We start from the raw sequence: 20,592 nt of genomic DNA on the forward strand, positions 1-20,592 counted from the left end.
AGAGAGAGAGAGAGAGAGAGGTATTATTTATAAAGCTTAGAACGGAGGAACTAGCAAGTGGTCTGCTGGTCTGTACTTAGTAAGCACAGCTGGCTCCTCTCTAGCTCTTTGTCCATACAGGAAATCTCTGCATTGTCACCACATGTTTTCGTTTTGGGGAAACATTAACCATATCTCTGTTAGGTATTAACAGAGATTAACCTCTGTTAATCTTGGATTCAGATTAACGTCCTGTTATCTTCACTTCTGCTCTGTGCTGGGATCTAACCATCACTATTCTGTTCCTGCCACCTCTAGATTTGTTCTCTCTGCTCAGAGAGGAGAGGAGCAAATGAGATTTACCACTGCATTCTATAAAGTCCAAAGCACAATGACACTTTCCCATCATTATTACTCTTGCTAAAACCATGGTATGCCAGGAAGACAACTTCTATATATATAATGGTGGTTACAAGTTCCCCCTTCTTCTTGCTATATGTCAAGTCCATTTTGGCTATGAAACATCTTCCAAGCTTGCTACATCATTGTTTCTCACAAAACATATTTAACATCTCCTTCATTATCATTTTCCTACTGTGCCACCTGTTTTATAAACTGGAATACTGAGTTTAAGTTCTGCAGAAGTGTTTTTTCCTTGCTCATCACTTTTCATACTTTTTTTTTTTTTTTTTTTGTCTAAACATGTTCATGTTGGTGAACCAAGAATAAAGGAGGTGGGTCCTGCTACATTGTGGAGTTTGTGACAGAAAGATGTATCCTTGAAATTAAGGTGCAAATATAATCTCTTTTGTGGAGACTACAAGAGAAGAAAAGATAGAAGCAAAAGGAGAATTACCGTAATTTGTGATTAGCAGAGTTAATTTCTGGAAGAGAGAGCCAATATCATCCCCACTGGTAGCAACTTGTCCATCATTAAACTAACAGTTGTCATGAAGAAAGACATGTCATCATTATCAGTAGCCTCTTCTTCCCTACTGCCACTTTATGCACAAATCAGTGCCATATACACACCACTGCTCACAGCAGTCTTTCCAGATAGGAAGTGCCCTGCCTGCATTCTACAAAAAAGGAGAGAGAGATTTAAAAGGTAAAGTGACTTCTAGAAAAGTTAAGTAATTTGCATCCTCCATCAAAAATTTCACTTGAGCTCTAAAAATATGTATTCATTTGCCTGATTGATATCTCAATTTGATTATGTCATAAATAGCTCAAATTAAACACATCCCAAAGGAAAATCGTAATCAGCTTGTACCCTCTAACCATACTCAGTTCTTCTTATGGCCCTCTTAGTGTCAGTAAATGCTACCTGTTGAAAAAAAAAAAAAAAAAAAAAAAAGCCTGGGAGTCCTGTCCTGTTTGCAAATCTCTCTTCTCCCTTAAGTCTCAGCAAATCCATCAGCAAGTTAACTCAATATCCTTTGCAAATATGTCCATTTTCTAATCTTCACATTAATAAATCTAGTTCACTTACATCTTTAATCTTCTGATTTTTCAGCTCACTCTCCCTTTCTTAGTTATTAGTTATCTCTGCTACAGTCACCAAGGCCACCATGAAACACATAGTTGAGTCACTTGCTTCTGGAAGCCTTGTCCTGATTTCTGCCTATACTGTGTGCAACACCAAAGTCCTGTGCAAGGAGAACAGACTTTGTAGGTCTGCCCTCTGTCTACCTCACAGGCCTCATCATCTAGCAACACTCCTTCCCTTGAGCCTGCAGGGCCTCTGTTCTGCCCTCTATCATGCCATGCTCTCTCTCCTCTCACCTCTGAAGTTGCTGTTCCCTCTGGCCGTTCCTGTTGCCTGCCTCTGCTTTCTTAAGCTCAACTCCAATTAATCTCAATTTTAAAGTAGCTTTTTCAAAACAATTCCAATGTATCCTTAGTTTCAATCAGTTACTCTTGTTTTCCTTATTTTTCTGTCCTAAAGCATTGTATGCCTTTCTGTCAATGCTCTGCTTTTTTATCTTAGTTTGTTTAGCTGTGTTAAGAGAATAGCCAGTCCCCTGTCAGAAAAGACCAGGAGCTCTCTTTTATAAAGGCAGTGATTCATTCAGGAAGATTCCACGCTCTAATCACCTTTCAAACCCCTATATATACCATCACACTGAGGAAGAGAATTCAGCTTGAATTTTTGGGGACACAACTACTCAATATATAGAGATCTCTACAAAGGACACAGAGACAGACAGATACACACACACACACACACACACACACACACAGATGTATATTCCATTGTGAATTATCTGAATCACCTACCAGTTGTTGGGTATAGAAGGCCAGGGATATCTATTTATATATCCAGTTCTCAGCAAAGAAAAAAAAATAATTATGATTGTTGAATGAATAACTTCCCCAGGCCTCCAACCAGTAGGCTCACGGGGCAGGATTTGACCAGGTTCTGAATTGTTCTTGTATCTTTGGACTATCTGATTCAGATAATTCACAATGGAATATACATCTCTGTGTGTGTGTGTGTGTGTGTATCTGTCTGTCTCTGTGTCCTTTGTAGAGATCTCTACATATTGAGTAGTATTTAGTCATACAACATGGGGCAATTTTGTTAGAGAGAAAACATATTCAATTTTTTAATACTCACATATGTATTTGTTGGTACCACCAATAGTAAAATGTGCCCCATCCTTTTTTTTTTAAGAGTTATTGATTTATGCATACAGAGCTGGGGTACATGCCAGAGATGCAGGGGCTGTGAGAGGCTTTACTAGAGACAGGGTGTGGAGCAGAAGAGGCAGATCAATGAAGTACACTGCCGAGGGGAGCTGTGGGTGAGACAGGAGCAGTCTGCTGAACCATGTGGGTCACCTCTGGGCTTGGGATCGAACTGGTGCTGAAGCAGGTGCAGCTCGCTTGCAGTGATTCATCCCAAACAGTGTGCCACCAGAGAGGTTCCATATTTCTAATATATAATACAACTCCTGAGCATAGTTATGACACTGCAGGGACAAAGTTTAGACACTGCCTCACCTTGAAGCTCCTGGGCCAGCGCCCCTCAATTCCTCTATCCCTTACCTACATCCTCAAGCTTAACTCTGTATAAGGCTCCATGAAGTTATTCTTTTTAAAAAATACCTACTCTGTCTGCACCCCAATCAAATCTTAATGTCTAGGTTGGGGCCCCGAGATAAATATGTTTTGTTGCTCCTAGATAATTATATGGAGCCAGGACTTAAAAATATATTCTCGAATTCCTATCTCTGAGAGCCATTGTATTCTTATCCTACATTGTCATTTTCATGTCGCTGGTTGCTAATCTTAAAAATAGTCAATGAAACCTACACATTTTTAAAGGCAGTGTACAATAATATTAAATAGACTGTACACAGAAAACAGCAGAGAAGCAAACCTAGCTTTATCACCTCCAAATTGTGCAATCTTGGTCCTTTATGAACACTCTTTCTATTAAAAGAGAAAAATAACATTTCATATTTACAAATTGCCTGAAATAGTCGTTTGCATATGATAATAATGCAAATAATATTAACTATGATCTATGTTATCATTATTCTTGCCCTGCTTATTCAGGGACCCACCCAATCTCCATGTCTAAGAGAGGAGGGGCTGGGTCCTAAAGTGTCCCAATGCCTTCATCAGGTCATCTAGATAGAGACTTAAGGCTATACAGATTTCTGTCTGGGGTGCTTCTACGGGAACTCCCTTAAATGTGGAGAGCTAATTAATTGTAAAAAGCACTATAAATCCTTATAACATATTATGATCTGCCAGGCTTCTCAATCTAATAAATTACAACTGTCATTTCATACCTCAAGCTGCCTCTTTTCTACACACACACACACACACACAGACACACCACAGTTTGCTCCTATTTGTTTAATTATTGCCTGTGGTATCATCCAAAATTCATCAACCTCAGAGCTGAAGTCATATTCTCTCTCCCCAGATAAATCTCTTTGTCATCACTGCTCCAGCTGCCCTCTTTGTTGTTGTTCTCATCATCTGGGGCCATTTATCACACATAGTTGAGGCCACAAATTTGTACATTTCCTCTTTGGCATGCAGAGACCCATATGGCTTATCATGGGAAGCCTCAAATGTCAAATTCCTACCTATGTGCACCTGGAGGATCAGGATGACAGCAGTCAGGGGTGTACCTGGAGCCCCCTGGTGAGCTCTGAATCCCACTTTAGAAATCCAGCATTTTAGGGGCTCTCCCTAGTGGTGCAGCAGGTTAAAGCACAGCACTAAAAAAGCTAAAGCCACTTCAACATGAGTTGGATCCCCGCCCTGGATGTGACCCACATGGCATGGCAGACCTCTCCTGACCCACCCACTCAGCAGTGTACTTCATTGATCTGCCTCTTTTGCTCCACACCCTGTCTCTAGTAAAGCCTCTCACTGCCCCTGCGCCTCTGGCCTGTACCCAAGTTCTGTATGTATAAATAAATAAATCATTTTTTTTTTTAAATCACAGCATTTCATAAAGAGACATAGTCATATATAGAATCAATAAACCCATGTTGAATGAAAGTATATATTCTATCATAAATCAGTTCTTTTTCTGATCTACATTAAATTAGTTTTCTAATCAATTAATCAGCTTAAATCTCCTTCAACAGACAATAAGAATGACATAATAGCTATACACCCTCTACTGAGATTTGGAGATAGAAAAGACATCCCCTGTTTTAGCTAAAGGAGTTTTTAAGCCATAAAAGGCAAACAAAGAAATCCTTAGAAACATGGAGGTTGAAGAAACTGAGTATCTTTGTGAGGCTTGTAAAGGAAGGAACAATCCACAGCTAACAATTTTTTCTCATGAATTAATGCCCTGCTGCCTGTGGTGTGATTTGACTGACTCATTGCTCTGCTTCCCAGGACCCCTATGCTAATGGTGGTGATTTTAAATGAAACCTTAAACGGGAAAATGACCTAAGAGTTAAATCAACCTCTCTCTGCAGCAGTGGGTTTCCACACAAATGTCAAGGCCTTGCCTCCTATAGCTTGTTTTACATTTATTCTCTGTTGTCATGGTCACTGGAGTGATTCACCCCACCACTGGCCTCCCAGTCTTACATGTTGCAGATTATGCCAAGTTGGGATAATTAACTAAGAGTACTCAATTGCCCCTGATATAAAAGCATGGTACATCCATTTTTTTTTTTTTTTTTAGAAAAAAAAAATTGCCAATTAGTTCATTGGAGGAGAAAATAGAAAGACTCCCATTTAGGTGCTGTTGTCTAAAGGTCTCAGACTGCCTGCTTACCTTTCAAGAGAGCAAATGGCACGTCTTAGTTGAAGAGCAAGGACAGGTCTACAAAGCAAAGGCACAGTTCAGAGTTGTCTTAGCGTACTTTCACAACAAAGATTGGCCTCTGACTTTCAGCCTTTGTCTTCATCCTGCATTTTGTGACTTTGTGAATAAGTGTGAAACATTACCTCTTAATGAAACCCCCTGTCAAGTTGCTGTGTTTTGGAGAGTGAGGGGCAAGCAGTCATTTCTCACAGACGCCTGCACCTTTTATTGAGTGAACCATGTGTACCAGCTTGCTCCAGGGAGTCCAGCTTATGTTGGCCCATTTGAGTTATTGTAGCTCCCCCTTTTACTGGCACCCATTCTTATGGTATTCATTTGTAAGGACTTAAGTGTGCTTCAGTTATGACATCCTATTCCACCAAAGTGACTCACTTCCTGAGTCAAGGTGTCTGAGTTTCTGAGCAGCCTGTCTCAGTCTTTGTAGCCTACAGCTGAGCATAGTGACTGAAAAGTGTACAGATTATGTTCAATATCTTTCATAAATAACAATATATAAACTAGTTCTGCTCATTTGAAATCTTCTAAGAATAAATAATGAAAATTAATTTTCAAAAATAAATATTTTGATATAGTATTTGTCATTGGAGAAAATATTTTGAAGCAAATGTTCCTTGTACCCAGAGTTGGCTACAATCTAAGAAAATAAAAAGAAAGAAAACAGATATTGTAAGAAGATAATGCCCAGTGGAAACTATCAGGTGTACCTACTGAAGCTAGAATAGAAAGTCAGAGTTTTGATTGTGTGTATGTGTGTGTGTGTATGTGTGTGAAAGAGAGTACTATAACTTTTTTATATTGTCTTCTTGAGACCTATCCTATTTCTTTCACCTGCTATCATACATAAAATTGTCAGAAATTTTATAAGAAAAGCGATTCTTAGGAGCTGTCATAGTTAGCATCAAGAATTTAACATTCCCCACAGTTCATCTGAGGTTGTCATCAGTTTCTGATGAGGCTAGAAAGTCACAGAATCTGAGCTGACATGGAAACCTTGGTGGTTTGTGGGCTGTTACTCCAAGGCTGTGAGTCTATAGGACAAGAGTACAGTCTGAATAGTAATCATTTTTCTTATATAATGTATCGTCAGAGAAGCTTCAAACTGTGATCATATTGAGTATTATGTTTGCTGTGAACAGCTGAAGAGTCTGAGTGGGACTAATTGGCTCTGAGTGAATCGATAGCTTCTCCTGTCAACTTTGAGCTTCAGCTTTCTGTTTTGTGATAAAACAGATTATGTGTCCTTGGCCCACCCAAGAGCTCTCCTCAGCTCACTAGGGGATTCGAGCTTGCAATCTTTTATTCAGTCAGCCCCCGCCCCCACCCCCATCTTTTTTTTAAGCAGGTTGTTGAAAAGCTACCCACATCCATCAAATGTGCCAGAATATGCCTTTAGAACTCTGTCTTTCTCGGAAAACAAGCTGTGACAGCTGGGTCAGCAATCATGGGCCAGCAGGAAACTAGCCAGAACTGACACTTTTCGGTACCCATGTGATGGAGGAGAGCATGCTGTATTATCTTGACCCAAAAAGGGAGGTTTGTGAGCCACAGTACCTGCCCTCATCCTAAAGACTTCTTGGATCCACAAATGGCTTATCGTTTACATTTGAGAGAAATCTGCCGATGTATGATCCTAACAGACCACGAATTGAATTGAGGTCACAATAATGAGATACTGAAAATCGATTTTGAGAAAGAGGGAGAAATTGTCCATATCAGGACGTAAACAACTAACAGCTGTGTTTTGGCCAATGCTGTTGATGAAATAAGGAACTCTGATAATTGGTCACCATGTACTAAAGTCAGAGAAAACAAAAACCAAAAAACAATGGACCACATTAGGATTTTGCTATCATGGCAAGGGAATTCAAAATTGTATAATTTGGGGGCCCTCTCTGGTGGTGCAAAGTTTAACTCTATAATACTATCCACAGCCACAGCAGCACAAATTCCATCCCCAGCCAGGCCAGAGAGCTGACCCACATGCTACAGCAAACCACTTCTGACCCACCCACTGCTCCCCTCAGCAGTGTATTTCAGTCAATCTGCCTGTTCTGCTCCCCAGGCAGAACAGGTGAATCCTCTCACACCCTGCATTTCTGGTCTGTGCCCCAATGCATAATGAATATATATTTTTAAAAATTGTATAATTCCAAACAAGAGTGAGTGGAATAGGTAACCAAGTGTGAACAGGAAGCTGGCACCAAATAAGTTAGTAAATGAACTCCCAAAATCCAAGAGGTCTTTCTGTAACCCAAGATTGGCCTTGCATGTTCTGTATTTGAAAAACATTGCTAATTATTTCTGTTTGATTTCACAGTCACATGAAATCCATATTATTTTATTTTTAATAGGGTTTTCCATCACAAAGCCCCTGTCTGCTGCTGGCTGCTTCACTTTCCCCTTCCCTATACCTTGTTCTTGTGCAAGAAAGTTCTCAGCCCGTGGTGAGCAGCAGGGTCACGTGGTAGGTCCTGTACCACACGTGGCTGATTTTCTCATTGTATTGGTTTGTGGTAAGGACTAAATCCCACACTCTGTCAAACATCTTGGGGGTTCCAGGACTGCTGGTGCAGAGAATAGATTTCTAGATCCGCTGCTGCCACAAATCTGATCTTAAAGATCAGGCACTGGCCCAGTGCCTTCCCCTCCATGCCTGAATGGGGAGCCTCCTCTCTGTGAACAACACCCTTTCCCACACCTAGCCTGTCCTACAGTTCTGAGGTCAAACCTGCTCTCCTCCAGGTCATTCTCCTAACACTCTGCCCCACCCTGTAGAAGATGAGGCTACCCTACTTTGGGCTCCCCCTGGGCTCCCTGCTTACCATTCTCAGTGGTATGGAAGTTTGTGGAGCTATCTGCCTCTCAGGCCTTGAGAACAAAGGTCTATCTGTAGTTTCACTGTGGACCTGTGCATGGCAGAGACCCTTGCTGTAGTGTGAAGGCTAAGTAAAAGCTCCTGTGCAGAGAGGTCTGAGTGAAGTGAGATCACAAGTGTCAACTAGGATAGAGGTGGCAGCTGAATGGCAATAGTGAGGGTGGAGAGGACGTTGCATATCTACCCTGGCAAGCTTCCCATAGATTTGTGTGGTTTCCACATCTCTGAGGAAATGCCACTGTTCTGAGTGAACTTGGTTTATGAGTGAAGTAGCAAGTGGAGAAGAGCAGAGATCACTGGAAATTCATCTCAACTTCCAACTTTCTAGTCAAGACCATCCCTTTTATTTGGCATCTTCTTTCTTACTCACACTCTTCTGACACACATCCACACTCCCTGTGCAGGCTGTCATCTCACTGTTCAAGAGTTTTACAGTGGCAGTGATCCTCACACAACCTCTCATTTTTTATGGGGAAGCGTTTATGGCTTTAGTGTCAAATATTCCATTCTGATGTGTATGCCTTGGGCAAGGGACCTAATCTTTCACTTTCCAATTTTATAAATGGGAAAACTATATGGACCTGGAAAGGTGGTTAAAGGCATTCAATTAAGCAAAGTGTGCTAATTAGTTCCTTCTCCCCTTAGAGACTGGATTGCTTAATGCAGACTAAGAAATCTCTACAGGTGGCCTAGAGAAGTTACTATAGAAAACACACATGATATAGTACTGTCGTCAGTGACAATATTTCCTCGGTGTCCTATCTCCATCCCTTAACACCTTACAGTACATTTTACTTCCTTCTTTTTCCTGTCCTTTTCTTTATTTTTTAAAAGAAATTTTTAGATGCCTGTAAAAAATAAACATGTTGATATCATAACCATATCCTGTATCACAAATACACAAATTAAGTACCAGATAACAAAGTGGTTACAATATCTAGTGAAGGAAACCGTGTATGTGTGTGTGTGCATGTATAAAAACTCCAATATGAAAATCATATGCTTTATTATTGTTGTCTTAAATGTGTCACATACAGTATGATTGCAGAGTAATCCACTTTCCTGCCTGGAATAAGAATTCATTATTCAATAAAAGGAATCCTTTAATCCTTCAAAATTGTTTTGAGCCTTTTATTTTCCCCATCTGAGAAATGGCTGGCCATTTTTCCTATTACTTAATTTACCAATATTACTAAATCTAGGCTATTTGCTTGAATTCTCTTAGATTGGCAAAAGGTATCTACTAGGTGTGGGTTTTCCATTCTCTGGAAGGTTAATTCTATGCTCTTAAAGGGTCCCTCTCATCTCTGCATGAACTAGCATATGGGTGAGATACAGGGTTCCCATCTCAAGTGGTTAAACATGTGCCTCCAGAGAAACAAACCCTCTGAGTGCAAATGGGCTGCCTGGCTCTTACAAACTGGGGCTGATGATGAGTCAGGAAGTCAGAGACAATAGGCAGAATCAGCCTCTTGCAAAGCTAATTCCCTGTTAGCTAAGTCATTTCACAGGTGTTTCTGGGCAGCAGAATTTTGTGGTCCAGAACTGAAATCTGAATACACAGCTGAATCCAGACCTTATGGATGCACTGTCATTCACATAGAGAGACAATAGTCAGACAAGTACAAAGCCCAGTTGAGAGGTGAATAGAAGACAGAGCAGGGGACTTGAGGAGAGACTGACTAATGGGTAGAGCCCATGAAGGAAAGGGCCAAGTGCCTGACTGAGCTGAGTATCTGAGCATGTATGAGGCAGGACCAGCCTTGCAAAAGCCCTTACAAAAGGTTTGGAAGCCTGACTCTGCCGCTTGCTAAGTATGTAAGCTTCACCTCTTTGTGCTCTAGTTTCTTCATTTGTAAAAGAGGAATAAAAGTATGTTGCTTATTGGGTGATTGAAAGGATTAAGTGAGTTCATGTGCAAACACTTAGAAAAGTAGAGGGCTCATGGTTTGTGCCCCATTCGTACTCTCCTATCTATCTCAGCCCTGACACATGAAAATGACTTACATGCACACACATTGGAATTGCAGCATAGTACGATGGGGGTAGAGTTCAGTTTGGGAAGAGAAGTAGAGGGTGAGTGGGAAAGGAAGACAGACAGCTTGTGTGAAGGCTTGGGGGATAAATTTAATTCTAGTGCATAGGGAGTTAAATGATGAGCATTTGTAAAGTTGAAGGGAAGAGGAGAGTGTCAAGAGAGGTAGCGAAAGTGGAAGCAGAGAGAGATGTGTTCTGAGGCGATGCAAAGAATATGGAAGGTGATGATGTGGTAATGTGTGTCTGCTCACTGTGGTGTATAGGGTACTGAACACAAAACTTATAATTTATTTGTAGCCTGTTCTTATTACTATGCTTCCAAACTTTGACCTTGCGATTATTTCTTTGACTTGATGAAATGAGGGAATGGAATGTTATTGAATGAAACATTTCCTTTGTAGGTGATTTCTCTTAGTCTTATTGTAGAAATAGGAACAGAGAAGTCAAGAAAGTTGCCTAAATCCCCCCATGTTGTTAAGTAGCAAAATGGGAATTGAAACTGTGGTATGTTAGACTTCAACTACATATTTTTATTTCTGCCTATTTATTGACTATGTTTCCTTTAGATCTTATTCCACATTGTGGAGGTAACACTTATGTCATCACTTAAAACACTAAATTAGCTAGACATTTGAGGGGTGAAATGTATAGAAGTTGATGGATGAAAGAGAAAAGAGGACACAAAGTCATGGAGAGAAGTGAGGAAGTCTGGGTACTGCAGAGACAACCAACACAGTTTTTTCAGCAGCAACTCAAATTCTGTGTTTATTTATGGAAACAGTTGTCCTCCTCCCATAGGCAGATACACTGTTTCAAAGCTGGGGTCTCTAACCCTGGAAGTAGCTCTAAGTGTTAGTTCATAGCAGGTGGTAATATGTCACTGTCTACCATTTATATAACATATGATTATATAAGTGTAGCACATATGTGTTCATACGCTCACATATAACATATAACATATAATAAAATATAACCCTTATATGTGCATGTATGTATGTGTTTATACCCTATATGCATGGGCAACCTATGTATGTCATATGCATATATATATATATATGATATGATTACATAGGTATTCATAATTATATATAACATACACTGCATATATATATAACAATATATTATATACTACCTTCCACATTGTGTGTGTATGTATATAAACTATGATGCAATAATGTCTCATTATTACCAAAGCTCCTAAGGACCCAGTTCCTACCAAGAGGAACTGGGTGCAGTGGCCAAAGAGGAACAACTAGAGGAAAGTGTGAATACATAATATGCATTCTTGCATATGTGAAGAGTTTCTGCTGGAGTTTGAAAACCTGGAACATGGCAGAACTTGGAGTCAAGTTGGCATCCCCCAGGCAATAAGCTGTTGAGCTCAAAAGTGAAATAGCATCATTTTGGGTGAGAAAGTGGAGTATCAGCTAATAGAGCACATTGCCTAGGAACTCAAGGCCCTCTGGTTACCCCAATAATGACTGTTATTCTTACTACCTACTGCTGATTTGACACAAATCCTGTGCTAGACACAATAGTGTTATATGCATATTAAACTTTTTTGAATTAGCACATTTAAATCTCATAGAAGTCTTCTCTGAAGGATATAATTAACCTAATTTTGAGGATGGAAAAGCAAGTCTTAGTGCAGTAGAGTTGCCCAAGGTAACACAGTTAACAGACTAAGTCTATCATAGTTTAAAATCCATGATCTTATCCATACTATGACCTTCATTATTACATGATTATGACAACACCGCCAGCAGCCTCCATTTGCGCTGGTTGGAATCCAACTTGATAGCAGGTGGTATCGGGGGTTCTGAGCAAGATGAGTTTATGACAATTTCTTTCTTTCTTTCTTTTTTTTTTAATAAAGATTTATTTATTTGTGCATACAGATCTGGGGTACAGGTCAGAGGCTCAGGGGCGGCGAGAAGCTTCACCAGAGACAGAGTGGGAAGCGGAACAGTCAGATCGATGAAGTACACTGCTGAGGGGAGCAGCAGGCGGGTCAGGAGAGGTCTGCCATGGCATGTGGTCACCTCCGGGGCAGGCGGGAATCAAACTCATGCGGAAGTGGCTTTAGCTTCTTAGTGCTGTGCTTTAAGCTGCTGCACCACCAGGGAGGGCCCCGAGTTTATGACAATTTCTAAACCTGAACTGTTTCTTATGAGGATCTAGGCATGTATCGGCCACCTTTTGGCTTTTCCATAGGAATTATGATATTGCACTTTAAAATAATTATAGAAATGGGTGATTTCTGTTTTTATTTTCACTGTAGACTTTTAGCTTTATGAACAGTATTTCTAGATTCTTGATGTAAAAAAAAATAAAAAAATAAATTATCACTGGGTATGCTCAATTTGAGGATTTTAATTGCTTGGTGAATAATAAGAAATCAAATTTTCCTGGGTACTTGATTTCTAATAAGACTAATTCCACCCCCTCTGTACAGTCATTTGCCACCATCCCACCCACATATGATGGTATATGATGAATCTGTTTTGTTATAATTAAATAGCCTTAAATGCTTGCTATTTTGAAAGTAACAAAGTGCATTGCATAAGTTTGTATAATTAAAATAAAAATAGAAAAATACTGTGAGATTCATCCCAACCCCCAATTCCTGGCAACTGCAGATCTGTTTAGTATCCTCATAATTTTGTCTTTTCCAGAATATCATGTAGTTTGAATCATTTGTATGTAGGCTTTTCATATTGGTTTCTTTCACTTTGTAATGTGCAGTGAAATTTCCTCCACATCTTTTCAAGACTTGATAGCTCTTTTCTTCTAGTGCTGAGTAGTATGTCATTGTCTGGATATGCCACAATCCATTCACCTACTGAAGGGCATCTTGATTGCACTCAAGATTTAGAAACTATGAACAAAGTTTCTACATATACCCATAAGTACTTTTATGTGGAGTGGACATAAGTTTCTAATTCCTCTGGGTAAATATCAAGGAAGGAGATTTCTAGATAATATGGTGTGTTGCTAGATATGGAGGTTGCTAGATAATATAGTATGTTTAGTGTTTTAGATAAATAGCAAAACTGTCTTCCAAAGTAGCTACTATTTTACATTTCTACCCCAGTTGCTACAGAAATCTTGTTGCTTCTCATCTGGCCAGCATTTGGTGTTGAGTTTTCTGGACTTAGATGAATCTAGTAAGCGTGCTGTAGTACATTGCCACTTTCCCTGATGACCTGTGATCTGAAGAATCTTTTTATGTACTTAGCTGCAGTCTAGATATATTAGCCGGTAAGGTGAAAACCCCCTATTAATTTTTAGTGTAACTTTTTCAGATATTTCATATAGATAATATCCATCTACTGTTTTAGTTTATCTGAATCATAGCTATTTTACCTTCTTTTGTCCAATAATAAATGAACATTTTAATGCATTGAACATCAAAATGATACCTACTATTAGGAAAAGACAAAAAAGAGTAATATAGATGCAATAAATGTGCATTCTGTGTTCAATAAATCTTCCTTTGAGTATTTTTTTTATTTTGTCTTTTCTTTTTTTGTGGTAATCAGGAGAAAGATCAGTATCCTTCCCAACAAAAGGCTTTAGAAAGACAATGCTATTGCATTAGAATTGAAATAATAAACTTAATTCTTTGTCTCTAACCTTGAGGCTGTAATAATGGTACCAATTAACTTTAACTATCAGAAACAAATTAATAAGGAAGCTAAATCTTAAGAGATTATTAAAACCAGGCACTTGACTCAGTAGAGCCCTGCTGCAGTATTGCTGGTGTACTCACCCTGTCCCTCTGGCAAAAAATATCACTAAAGAGAGGCTGTGCTGTGAGGCTTATGATCAGTTCACTTTGCCTCAGTAGGTGGTATTACTTGTAATTGAATGATTCTCTCAAGTCTAACTAAACTGGGTCTACTCTATGTGGTTCCTCTTGAGGTGGGACCATAAACTGGACAACTAAGATGGGATCTAGAGCAACTAAAGAGAAAGGCCTCACATTTTTGTCCCTCTTATTTTGTGCCCAGAATCGGATATTGCTGACTTTGATGGCCGGAGCTCCCTCCTGTACAGGTTCAATCAGAAGCTGATGAGCACTCTTAAAGATGTTATCTCTCTGAAGTTCAAGAGCATGCAAGGAGATGGAGTCCTGTTCCATGGAGAGGGTCAACGTGGTGATCACATCACTTTGGAGCTCCAGAAGGGGAGGCTAGCTCTGCACCTCAACTTGGGTAAGGATACATTTTGCTCCTTCTGGGTCACACTATGAGACAATCTCTTTGGTTATGGGTCTCAGTTTCCTGTCACCCAAGTGTATCTGATGGAAGTCACTGAAGCACTCCTATGTCACATATTTCCCTTAACCAGATTAGAGGAATACAATACCATAACTCGAAATGTTTGAGCAGTTGATAACATGCTTTGACATAAGATAAAATAGGTAGTTGTGATTGTTACATATATCAATCTATGCATGCATGAGGATGCATCTATCATTTGCCTACTTATTTGCTCATTTATAACAAATGTTCAACTGTTTATACACATGTGTGCATGCCTATAATACTGAAACTAACTGACAATGGATTCTATTTAGGTTATGTGTGGAAGTTAAGTTTATGAGAAAATATCTAAGAAACATTTTCATTTGTCTAGGCTTTGTTTTGTGGGATGAGGAAGGACTTATATGTGTGGGAGAAAAATCTTAGTTTCTTAGCACCACCACACCTTGTCTTGCCTAGGGAAATACAGACTGTGCCAAGATGAGCCAGAGCTGAGATATGTCAAATGCCAGCTAACTGAAGGTAGAAAGCTCTCCTGCCTTCTTTGCATTCAGCATGCTGGCCTCCCACTGTCTGTTTGTATCCATCAGGCCTGGCTCAGGACAGGCAGGTCTGCAGTTCACTGTAGTCAAGTCTCTATGCCAGGGAAAGAGAGAGAGGGACTCTGCCTCCTTCATGTGATCAAGGGTCACTGCACAGGAAGGGTGAGTCAAGTGCAGAAGACAAGGGACAGAATTCCCAAAGACATGAGGGCAACCAAAAAAAGCTCTTCTGTAGAAAGTGAAACCTGAAAAGAAACCCAGCTGAGAAAAAAGGAGTGAATGTTTCTTGAGAATGATTTCCTGTTTCCTAGTTGACTTTCATTCACATTAGGAAGAGTATATATTGTACCAGTGGAAGAGAATTATCATTAGGTATTTACTCTCAATTAGTAAAAAAAGGAAAGACCATAGCAGAATTCAGTTTGAGAGGTCAAGATGCATGAAAGACTAAAATACAGATTTTTATTTCAGATTATTACAAATTATTACAGATTTAAAAAATACAGATTTATTTCAGCAATTATCAAGGAGGTAAATAGGAATCAGTTAGTGCATATTCACCCCAAAAGCCAAATAATGTAGGTTTATCAAGCTTTTTATGAGCCTTCATGGTGAATATTAGCAGAAGATCCAAGGAGAACCTCCAGAATTTCACAATTAATTGATACATTTTAATGCCATAGATTAAATATATAGCAATGTATATCAGAAGCAGAATCTCACCCAGAAGAGAGCAGTGAGAGGATTTGCTTGTCATCAACTTGATTGTATTAACATTGCTAAAATATTAATAATAATTATAATTATAAATGAAATTCCTAGCTTACCAACTTCACAGAAATGCAATGACCCATTAACTAGTTTTCAATTTTCAGGAAAGGAGAATGGAATGGAGTGACATGGAGCCTCCCCCATTCCTACCCACACCAATTACATGTGGCCCATAGAGCATAACAGGCCAGGGGTGACAGAACTATCACTTATCAATAGTAAAGCAAACATCTTCTGGTAAGAATGGATCTGCCGGTTACTGCTATTAAGATCCCCAATTCAGATCTTATTTCCTCCCCTGCAGACATAAATCAATGTCATAAACCACTTTCATTCACAGTATGTATGACAAAAAGGAGTTATATGGTCATGCAACATATTTTAACTGCAAACTTGTGCTCTTTAGTACAGGGAAGTGTGCATAATCTACAAGCCTGAAACTTCAGTTCAATTATCACTTTTTTTGGGCTAATAATAACTACCTTAAGAGTCTGAAATTGATGTAAAAATAAACCAATTAAAAAAAAAAGCCTGCAATTATTACTGGATATTCTGTCAGTATATAAATATAATCAAGTATTAAAAGTTTTAATTTTACTCCTTTATTCCATGAACAATATTTGAATGCCCTGCATCTTGTGCTGTGCCAATCTTCCTGAAAAGAAATATTAAAATATATTGCAATGAGTATTTTGAAGTAAAGAAAGTAAGTCTTTCTTTCCAGATTCCATCTACTATATTTCTAAATGTAGTGGCAGTAACATAAAATATCGTGAATGAGTAAGAACAGTTTGGCAAGGTCTTCCTAGTTCTCATTTTCTGTGAATTTCCACTGGCTTACCATGATGGTCTGATTCCTGTACAAAGCAGTTTTTAGCAGAAACCTTGGGTACTTTTTCAGCAGCACACATCCATGCAGGGAGAAGGACTCTAAGAGGCACTGCTGTAGATCAGAAGGTTTACCTTTGTGCCTAAGATGCAGCCAGTGTATCTCTGGAAGCACTAAGTTAAGGGAAAAGAGGGGTGATAATAGCTTTGATTTACCCATAATGGAAAATCTATATTGTAGGTCCCACAAGGGCAAGCCAACACTTTGTTTATTGCTATAGCACTGAACCTAAGAGAGTACCTGCCTAATGCAGGTGAGGCAAATTTGATATGCTGGAAAATATGAGGCCCTGGCTCAAAAATATGTTATTTCTATTGGACATGCTTGTGTGGAGACTATGCTCCTCACTCCTCCATAATTTACTATACTACTTTAAGCATCTAAAATTCACAGGCTAACTGTACTGTTCCAATTTAATCCTTAAAGCAGCACTGTTAGTTAAGTAAACATTTGTATCATTCTGCACATATGAGCTATTAGGATCAAAGAGGATGTCACTTGTTCAATTAGAACAATTACTAAAATCTATGTATAGCTAACCAGTGAGTTTTTTACAATGACTTTCAGGCTATAAAGTACACACTAGTATTAGAAAATGTGAAGAAAAGACAATTATAAAGTAGGGAAGGAGAATATCTCTTGAAATTCTATAATCCAGTTATTTTCTTACTAATATGTTAGTATATTTTCAAGTGTTTTTTCTTAATTACCTATATAAAAGTTTTACATATCATATAAACTTCCCATTCCTTCCAAGTGTCCATGTATTTTCCAATCTGGGAACAGTACATACCATCCATTATGGTGGGCTTTGTTTTTGTTTTTTTTTTTTTCTTCCTTTAAATTAATGAATTAAGGATGAAAAATAGAGAGAGAGAGAGAGAGAGAGAGAGAGAGAGAGAGAGAGAGAGAGAGAGAATTAGAGAAGAAGCAGGGATGGGAGAAGAGAGAATAATCCCAAGTTTCTAGGTTGAAGATGTTACTGGGCCCAGGACTATGGATGTTCTCCCTTCCCAATGGACACTCATGGGACCTCATTGTTTCCTTTAGCAACTGTTCCCTCATGTGTGTTCATAGTGACTTCACCATTTAGAAATTCACAGTGAATTGTGTCATGGCCAGTGTCCAAGCATAGACCTTTAAGATGAATACATTGTGCTGCTGTTCTTTTCAAGGGATACCCTCTGCTCACTTCCCAATCCCCATTATCCAGTTAGCTACCATGGCTGACATGGACAGATGGGTTCTATTGTGGAATTGAACTAGGAGCTTTTCCTGTGACTACTTTGAGTATTTTTCTAGATTTTTATTGAACTACCATTGGGAAATAATGTTTTTCGCTCTTTGAATAAGGGGTTATAGAAATTACTCTTCCCACTTTTTACAGACCTTAGTCAGATCACCCATAGCAGGCCCTATTAGAATGGCAACAGCACAAACCCATATATGCATGGGGAGAATACAAGAGTAGACGGATGAAGTAGATGGAGTCATTGTAAACACTACAAAATACATCATTAGTACAAGAGTTCAGTGCCTACGATATGAGGTGGGACGTTTGTACAATAACCTTGGGTACAGTCAGGTGAGTATCCTGGACTAGCATCAGCATATACTGAACAGAGACTTTAGGAGCCAAGCACAAGTCTTGGGTGCAGAAGCCATAGTCCTTGATGGCATAATCTACTTAGTGACACATCTGTGAAAGTTCTTCATAGACCTAAATGTTTCTTTCCTTTCGTATGCTTGACATTCAATCATTTCAATTGTCAGTACACAATTTTTTTAGTGAATATATGACCTGTTTCTGGATTTGTACTAGTACTGGGCAAGCTTTTTTGAAAGTGGGCAGTTTTTTTTTTAATATATTTATTTTTATATATTTTACATTATTGTTCATTTTTTTTTAGGTCAAGTTTGCTTTCTCCTCTCAGGTGTAGTCCTCATAGAATTTCCACTACCAGTTCTCCTCTAGTGCACCATCACCATATTTTGTGTGCTTCCTTCCCCTATTTTGGTCCCTCTCCCTTCCCTTCCCATCCCCTGCAGAATGTCTCTGATTTATAGTTACCCATTAATTTTGCATTGTCTTGTTTTGTTGTTATTGTTATTATTTTTTCCACTGATACCATATTTGGTTCTCCTGTATTCCTCCTATAAGTGAAACCATGTAATATATATATTTTTTCTTTTTACTTTTGACATTTCACATAATCCCTTCTAGCTCAAATCATGTTGCTATGAATGGCATGAGTTTATCACTTTTTGATTTCTAAATAGTATCCCATTGTGTATATATAACATATCTTAAGTCATCTATTTTTGAGCATTTGAATTGTTTTCATATCTTAGCTATTATCAATAGTTCTTCAGTAAAAATAGGGGTGTGGGTATCCTTTTGAATTAATGCTTTGTGTTCTTTGGTAAGATTCCTAGGAGTGGAATTGCTGGATCTATTTATAGCAGGCTGAGGAACCTCCACATAGTTTTCAGTTTTCCATAACGGTTGGACCAGTTTGCATTCCCACCAGCAGTGAACAAGAATTCCTTTCTCTCCACATCCTAACCAACATTTGTTGTTGCTAGGTTTTTAATATGTGCCATTCTTACTGGTGTAAGGTGGTAACTCATTGTGGTTTTGACTTTCATTTCCCTGATTATAAAGGATGTTGAACATGTTTTCATGTATCTGTGGGCCATTTGCATTTGTGTCATTTTAGCTCTTCTACTCATTTCTTACTTTATCTTTTCAGTTATGTGAGATCTTTGTAGATTTTTACAGTCAGTCCATTATCAGTTGTATGAACTGCAAAAATTTTCTCCCAATCAGTAGGATGTCTCTTTTGTTTTTTTGGTCAATGACTTTTACTGTACAGAAGATTTTTAATTTGATGTAATCCCAACTGTTTATCTTTTCCTGCATTTTCTTTGCTTTGGGGTATGACTCTAAAGATGTTACTGAGATGTATGTCATATAATGTTTTACCTATATTTTCTTTTATATATTTGATGGTTTCAGTTCTTATGTTCAATTATTTTATCTACTTTGACTTAATTTTTATGCATGGTATGAGGTAGTAATCCAGTTTCATTTTTTTTGCATGTGGTGGTCCACTTTTCCCAGCACCATTTATTTAACAAACTGTCCTTGTTCCATTGCATATTCTTTGCTCTTTTGCCAAATATTAGTTTTCTATATATGGGTGGCTTTGTTTCTGGGCTTTTTATTTAATTCCATTGGTCTGTGTAACTGTTGTTATTCTTGTACCATACTGTTTTAATTATTATGGCTTTATAGTATACGTTGAAGTCTGGAAGTGTGATAATACGCACACACATATGTGTATATATGTATATATGCACACATATACAGATATATATATTTATAGTATATAACATCATATATATATATATATAACATACCCACACATATACAGTTTAAGTCACATGGAAATCCCTACTACTATATCCAAAGCCATTTTACAGATGAAGAAACTGGTAGTCAGTGATGTCTGGTTCTCCAAGGTTACATGTTGTATCTCTATAGACTTGCCGCACTTGCCGCTCCCAACTTTCTCCAATCTGACCGCAGTGACCTGATATTAATCACAAAATAGTATAAGCCTTCATAAAAAAATACACCTTAAATAGAAGGAAGTCAATATCCATGTGTTTTACATTATAAGAATGGAAATTCAGGGTGAAAGAGGAGTACAGGAAGTCTTCATTGATTAACTTTGATTTAGCTGGAGATTTTATTATAAGAAGGGAAAGTGTATAGACATTTCTGTCAAAGTGTTAATATGATAAGATATATTACATTTCTCATAAAGATTTCTGTTACCATTTAGCACAATAAAAAAATTTCTTGAACAATCAGATACTATGCTAGACAATGGGTCAAAATTGCTGGATTT

The 20,592-nt window shown here is 38.4% G+C and overlaps 1 protein-coding gene across 1 annotated transcript in view; it reads left to right on the forward strand.

Annotated features, from left to right (window-relative positions):
• The window catches only part of CNTNAP5 (contactin associated protein-like 5), an 827,651-nt gene that overhangs the window by 356,334 nt on the left and 450,725 nt on the right, over positions 1-20,592 (forward strand). The window contains exon 5 of the mRNA XM_012727192.1: positions 14,219-14,422. Within this exon, the coding sequence (XP_012582646.1) occupies positions 14,219-14,422 (204 nt within the window). The remainder of the gene's footprint in view (positions 1-14,218; positions 14,423-20,592) is intronic.

Source organism: Condylura cristata, unplaced genomic scaffold (genome assembly GCF_000260355.1).
Source record: "Condylura cristata isolate star-nosed mole 26May11 unplaced genomic scaffold, ConCri1.0 scaffold00002, whole genome shotgun sequence".
NCBI lineage: Eukaryota > Metazoa > Chordata > Mammalia > Eulipotyphla > Talpidae > Condylura > Condylura cristata.